General features: G+C 38.5%; 1 protein-coding gene across 1 annotated transcript; it reads right to left on the bottom strand.

Moving 5' to 3' along the window:
- Window positions 1-2,840: 2,840 nt before the first annotated feature.
- On the bottom strand, window positions 2,841-5,967 carry LOC307012930 (putative trypsin-6). The gene is made up of 6 exons (XM_079640137.1): window positions 5,854-5,967; window positions 4,725-4,911; window positions 4,342-4,545; window positions 4,191-4,231; window positions 3,584-3,732; window positions 2,841-3,462 (listed from the first exon to the last, which is right to left on the bottom strand). Exons 1-6 carry the CDS (start codon window positions 5,894-5,896, stop codon window positions 3,304-3,306), a joined length of 783 nt encoding a protein of 260 aa, XP_079496263.1. The 5' UTR covers window positions 5,897-5,967; the 3' UTR covers window positions 2,841-3,303.
- Window positions 5,968-7,393: the final 1,426 nt, after the last annotated feature.

Below are 7,393 nucleotides of genomic sequence, written 5' to 3'. Positions count from 1 at the left end.
TGAATGTTTTTACACCATTGATAGGCCATTAGAAGGATTCCCTAAGGACGGATCCTCGTCAGCCACCTCCTTTAGGGGTCCCCGGGAGGTTAGGAGATCTCCAGGTCCCGCTGCTCTGTCTCCTCTGGGATCTGGTCTCCTCTTGCCTTTTTAATTGATTTTACTTATTTGTATGACTTTTAACAGGGCTTTTAGAAACATTGTATGTATTTCCCTTGGAGTTTTTAGAAAGGTTTTTTTTAACCACAATATTATCCCAGAGAGCTAATCCACTCCGGAGCACTGTCCTTTCTATATGATTTAATAGTTGTTTATATTTCACATCATTAATCAGAATCTGCAAAGTAACTAAAAATAAATGTAGTGGAGTAAAAAAAACAGGTTAACCTCTGAATTGTAGTGGAGTAGAATTACAAAGTAACAATGAGCTGTCATGTGGGTATACATTAATGCTGCCCATTATGGATACAAGCGATTTTCACCCATTTAGTAATTACATGTTTGAAATTTGTACACACCAATTTGTTTCGTATCGCCTAAACCTAAAACTACAATTCCCAGTAGAGACGTGCTATGGAGAACATGTTGCGAAACACAATAGCCATCATGTGTAGTTCTCGGGGGGCGTTCGAGTCCAGTTTTGAATAGTCTGCCGTGGTTTCGTTCCATTTCAAACAGCTTGGCGCTCGGCGTAACCTTGGCGCACTGCCACTCCAACATCCAATCCCAGAGTTTGAAGATTAATCACGGGGTTTGTCAACGGGACTGTAGTCCCAAACGATAGCTGGGGATTATGGGTAGTGTAGTGTCTTCGGCCATCCTAAACTGAATTTTTTTTCGGATATCATATCGCATTAACACAGTGGTTCTCAAACTTTTTCTGTCAGGCCCCCCCTTTGGAGAAAAAAAAAAGTCGGGCCCCCCCCCCAACACAAATAGTCAGGCTCAGTGGCGGCGCCAGAGATTTATTTTGGGGGTGCTGTGAGCTTGACGTTTCATAGAGGGTGCTCAAACATTTAGGGTTTCCCATTAATGTACCGGGCGCTACAGTAGAATTTACTACTGCAACAATCCCCACGCACATACACAGTGTACCCGTGACTGTTACAGTGAAGGCTCGATATTCAGCTCACGGCATATAGGTGTAAGCAGGGGTAAAGTGGTATTTTTATAGGTGGTGTGTGGACCTCACATAGGGGGGTCCGGGGGCAAGATCCCCCGGGAAGATTTTTGAAATATTTAAGTTAAAAGCATCAATCTGGTGCACTTTGAGAGCAAAATGAAGAGATCTATGGATACCTCTCTCAACACAGAACTGTAAACAGATTTACTTTTTCTTTATGGATATTTTACAAATCACTCCCTTTTAAACTTTATTCTTTTTTACTGTCATATAGTATTTCATACCTGTTTTTCATTTATTCTCTTATTTTTGTATAACTATAATGATCATATAAACGTGTGCCTCGGAAATAATTGTTTACATTAATGGTGACCAAAACGTTTGAGACCCACTGAGATAACACTGAGAGTCCTTTAGCTCACTGAGTCTCTCAGTCTGACAGGAGAGGACTCTCCTCCACTTTGTTGTTGAAAAAACTCTTTATATCCGTTAGCGTAGCTCGCTAGCACCAGAAGCTAACAACAACGATCTCCGGTACCGGTGCGCTCTCTCTCTCTCGCTCGCGCACGCACACAAAATGGCTCGTTCCACACACACACAGAGCCGAGCTTTAATTAAACACAGAGACCCAGACGTAATAGTACTGTATCATATTATTTTTGAATCAATAATATTTCAAAATATGATTTTTTTTTTTTATTATTTTTTTAAATAACCTTTTTTTTTCATGCCTCTGCGCCCCCCTGGGGGGGAGCACCCCACACTTTGAGAACCGCTGCATTAACAACACCACATCTGGCGTCACAGAGATCTTCTGTTAATGTCCTTTCTTCTTAGAGGAGGTATAGAAACACGTAACTCTGGATTTGTTTTAATGTTTGAGGTGCAATAAACGACACAGCAGCTTTTTGGCATGTTAAAACTATAATGTTCTGCCTCGCTCATGAGAGTAACAGCTGGAGAAATACAGCCTCGTCCACTGATTTCAAAGGTGTGCTCTAAAATGATATTTATAAACGGCTATTCTCATTATTACAAGCAAGACAATAAATGGCAAAGATATGTAGAAAATAAACGTATTTAAGATACGTTCATAAGAAACGTAACGTGGGAGAAAAAATACGTTTCTTGCTAAACGTAATTGAGAATGCAGTTTAGTTCTGTGGGAACGTAATTTTTAGGAGACAGGGTTGCCATAATACATTCTGACAAAAAATACAAATGATTATGAATAATAAAATAAAAGAAGCCTCCCGTGAGTTACTACAAGCTATAAAGTAGATTTTAAAAACGTTTCATAGAATAAAAGCTCACTGCTGGACGTTGTAGAAATGCGTGTGTGCACCACGACAAAGGAGCCGCATTCACTTTACATTGGGGTTGTTTGCGTGGTGCAGACACATAAATGTAGCAAAGTTCGTGACTCCACCACGTACTGCGGTGTTTAGGAGTCGTGGTGGAGTCACGCATTCTGGTGAGACCAGGTTGGTAAAGAACTAGGGCACCCTGAATACATCCTGAGAAGAGAAGCAGACTGCTGTAAGATAGTCATCTCATTGATTACTAACATAATGCAACTATTATCAATATTAAAGTGAGCTACCCCCACATGGACATAAACTGTTACTGCAGGTTCAAAGATATTGATCAGTTGAATTGAGCAGAAATGTGTTCATGTGACGCTGTATTCATAAACAGACAAACAATCAGTGAAATATTGATTTAGACTCTTTCTTTTATTTTAAATGACAACATTAAACAAGAAGTTGATTTTGAGGGAAACAAGAATTAAATGCATTACTTTAGATTAAGCTCAACAGAGAATGAGATCAGCATGCTCAAAAGAAAATCAGACAATGTTATCATAATATTATATATTTGGCCATTTGTCGTGTTGAAAGTAATAAGCAATTGGGTTCATAAATTAAATTTGAAAAGAGGAGAAAGATACAATTTTATTTTGTACCGTAACAAAAGTTTGGAGGCAGGAGTGTTTAAATTAACATTTATAACTCAGACGCTACCTGTAAAATGATCTTAAAGAGCTTTTCTAATAAGAGTTGAATATTTAATGTAAACCAACCAAATGGAAATGTATCATCAGCCAATTTAGAGTCAATCAGAATGTTTTAATACATGGTCTGTTAAATTACACGACCTCTCACCCAATTAAAACGTTCTCATGGAAAGATAACTTTGGTCTTGTTTTTGATCCAGTCTTTGTATTTGTCTGCACAGAGGTCCAAAGCGGATACTGGTGTAGTACAAGCCTTTTCACCACTGCGAATTTGCACACCGTAAATCATGTCGTTGAACATCACTCCTCCACCAGAGTCCCCCTGAGAGAGAGAGAGAGAGAGAGAGAGAGAGAAAGAGAGAGAGAGAGATGTACAAATTGTTTACCACAGACTTCTGCATCATTTACTGTAAAACGTATTTATTATAAACTGGTCAACTCACATGTCTTGCATCCACGTTAGTTTTTCGGAAACAGAACTTTTTTTCAAATGTTTGGAAATATATCACTTTACAAAGACTCATTGGGTCGTCACATTCGTACACCATGGTGTTTGCACATTGGAGAGTGGCTGGAAACGTTTTACCATCTACTGTAGATGACAACATCAAAAGGTTTGTTATACTACATTTTCAACTGATCTTGTATGTACATTAAAACACATTTTACTGGCAAATTCATGTTTTTCCTGTGTATGTAAATATTTGTCAATAATGTTACCAACTTCCCTGGACACATAACAGATAGAACACACTACCACTCTACATAATTGGCCTCAACAATTCAAATGAAAATCTTACCAGCTGGTTCTCCTCTCAGAACTCAATAGTCAATACATTTTAAGGAAAAAAGCCAAGAATCAAACTTAACTTGTTACAACATAACATTTTTGTATTTTTGTTTCTTATGTTGGTAGTAAATACTCAATGTTTTATAAATATGTTAAAATATGACATTGCAAAGTTTTAGAAAATGTTAACAAACGCATAACTTAAAAAAGAACTCAGTGTGTGCAGTATTTATTCTGAAAATAAATAAGATTCATCTCACCATCTGTGGGTCCGAGCCCTGCAATCTGAACTATGTCATTTCTGAAATACAAGAAACAGACTTAACATTCATAAAAAGATGTCAGGGGTTTATCTCAGTTTGAGTTCTTTAGGAGTTTCACTCTCTGACTTATTTTAAGATCACAGCTCACATTTGGGGACGATGTTCACAGTCAGGAAGTTTTACAGGTGCCAATCCCTCCACAGCCTGATCAAGCTTCAGCAGCGCCATGTCATGGATCAATTTCCCATTCCTCCCTTCCTCCTCATATCTTATAACATGGTCAATATTGATAACAACAGTTTTTTGTTTTTCGTTGTCAACTGGATGCACACCTAGAACTGCTTTCATCGTCCTGCAAATAATTAAATTGTAAAGAGTGACAACATTAAATGACTGCAAATGCATCAGATTGTAATTGTTTAGGTTACTTAACATGAAGACATTTTATTTTGTGTTATCTAAATTTTAGTTTCAAATCATAATTTTTTTTCAGATTGAATGTTTCTTCGATTTTAAGTAAAACTTTCTCACCACCCCGGCTCCACACAGTGGCCTGCAGTCAGAATCCACTCCTTATCGATCAGAGTTCCACCACACAGGGAGGAATGAGTCCTATTGTCTGATATCAGCTTCACATGGTGCAGACGTTCAGTAGCAGCACATGTTTGACCTCCGATGATTCTCTTCTGCAGATCCACCACTCTGGCCACTGTCACACCTGAAAGAGAAACCCACCACCAGCAGGCTGACAGTTAAACACAGTGGTTGTTGTAGAGAGGGTTGGGAGGGTCAGCTACGTGACAAAGAAATGTAATGAGTAACTTGATCTGAGTATCAAAATATAAAGTAATGTAACCTGATTACTTTCTGTTACTTTTGGAAAACCTCAATATCAAATACAGTTCAAATGAACAGAAGAGACAATACATATCAATGAGATGTGTTTTATTTAAGTGTATTATGTAAGACAACAGAAGAATGTGTCCTTAGAAAAGAAGGAACCGAGATATTTAGGATCAGAAATGATCATTCAGCATATTCAAGCAGTAGCCTATACACCAACAATGAAACACAGTTCAGCTCACACACACTGTTTGATGAACATATAGGTTCACCTGCTGAATTAAAAACAGAACAAATGAAACAAAGAAAGTGAAAACCATGAAGCAGATTCAGGAGGTAGAAGTATAGATTCACACTGTAAGTATTATCCTACAGAACAGAACAGCTGACAGAGACATATAATTGTGATAAAAAGTGAGAGTTTTGAAAAAAAAGTAAGAATCATGTAGGCAGTCAGGAATTTTAAAAATCGATATTCTTTTCAAAAAGGTCAGAATTTAGAAAATAAGTTAGATACATGTTTTAAAAGTCAGGAATTTGAAAACAGTGATATTTTTTAACAAAAGTGAGATATTTGAGAATAAAATGGAGATCTATCGAAATAACTCCTGCTCCTTTACAACAAACACTAAATGAAATCTGATCTGGAATTCAGCTTCCAGGATCCTGATGGGTTTCAGAAGAAGAGACAACAACACACTGGCTTCCTAGAGAGTTTGAAAATCAGCTCTAAATACTTAACTCACAGAAGTGCTATCTCAGAGCATAAGAAAGGTGAAAGTAGGCAGCAGAAGTCTGAGTAGGAGCTGAAACTCACCGACCAACAGCAAAAGGAGAAGACCTGTCATCATGCCCGCCATCTCTGCCAGCGTCTGCCCTCCTGGTGCCACAGTGGAGCTTTCTAACCTCTTCACACAGTCCTGTTGGCCTTCCAGCCACCAATCACCTCAGGAAGCTTTATCCACACAACCCCATTGGCTGCACAGAGGGGCCATTTGCACATTTCTGATCACTTATCAAATGATCCTGCCCTATGACTGAAACATGGATAAAAAAATAGAAGAACTGACTTCATTGTGTCTTCAATTAGATACGTGTTACTTAAGTTCATGATGAAAATATTAAGAATCAGAATCACAATACCTTTATTTGACTCACAGAAGGGAAATGTACATTTGTTTCAGCAGAAAAGAGCTAAATAAGCTTAATGTTAACTTAGAAGTATGCAAAAAAATATATGAAGGATTAAAAAAAAAAATATAGCAGCCAGGTATATATCGCACAGTTATTAACGGCATATACATATATATATATATATATATATATATATATATATGCCGTCACGTACTGTACAGTGAGTAGGTGACTGCATATATATATATATATTGCACATCATTCGTATTTTCGGGATTGTGGGAAACGGTATTTCGATCTCTCTGTCTGGACACACAAACTGAAAGATTGACAATAAAGTTAACTTTGACATTGATTTCACAGTAATACATACTTGTATTAGTAAGAGTTGGCCTTAAGTTGACGTTTTGACTGAAAGGAACTCCATTTGAAGCAAAGCAGTGAACATGTTACTGTAGATCTGTACAGTAGGTGTAGTAGCTGCACTCACTCTGCATCTGGCCCCTTTAAACCTCTCAGAGTTGAGTTCCTTCCTTCAGACAAAGGGAATAATAACCATTTACTGTGGGCTTTGGGTTGAAAAGATGTGTTTGTGTGTGTGTGTGTGTGTGTGTGTGTGTGTGTGTGTGTGTGTGTGTGTGTGTGTGTGTGTGTGTGTGTGTGTGTGTGTGTGTGTGTGTGTGTGTGTGTGTGTGTGTGTGTTTGTGTGTGTGCGTGCATGCGTGTGTGCGTGCGTGCGTGCGTGCGTGCGTGTGTGTGTGTGTGTGCGTGCGTGTGTGTGTGTTGGTATCTGAGTGTGTGCTGAAATGCGGGATTTATTTATTTTATTTTGATATCTTTATTTAGTATCGAAGAAAATATGGACCTCATATTGGCACATTTACAGGAATATGTGTGTGGGTGCGTGTGTGTGTGTGTGTGTGTGTGTGTGTGTGTGTGTGTGTGTGTGTGTGTGTGTGTGTGTTGGTATCTGTGTGTTTGCTGAAATGCGGGATTTATTTATTTTATTTTGATATCTTAAATTAGTATCGAAGAAAAGGTGGTCCTCACTCCGCTGGACCTCACATCGGTACATTTACATGAATACATGTGTGGGTGCCTGTGTCTTTATGTCTATACGTGTGTGTGTGTGTGTGTGTGTGTGTGTGTGTGTGTGTGTGTGTGTGTGTGTGTGGGTGCCTGTGTCTTTGTGTCTATGCGTGTGTGTGTGTGTGTGTGTGTGT

Source organism: Notothenia rossii (genome assembly GCF_949606895.1).
Source record: "Notothenia rossii genome assembly, chromosome: 1".
NCBI classification, from domain to species: Eukaryota; Metazoa; Chordata; class Actinopteri; order Perciformes; family Nototheniidae; genus Notothenia; species Notothenia rossii.
This window is presented reverse-complemented; position numbering and strand designations above follow the sequence as displayed.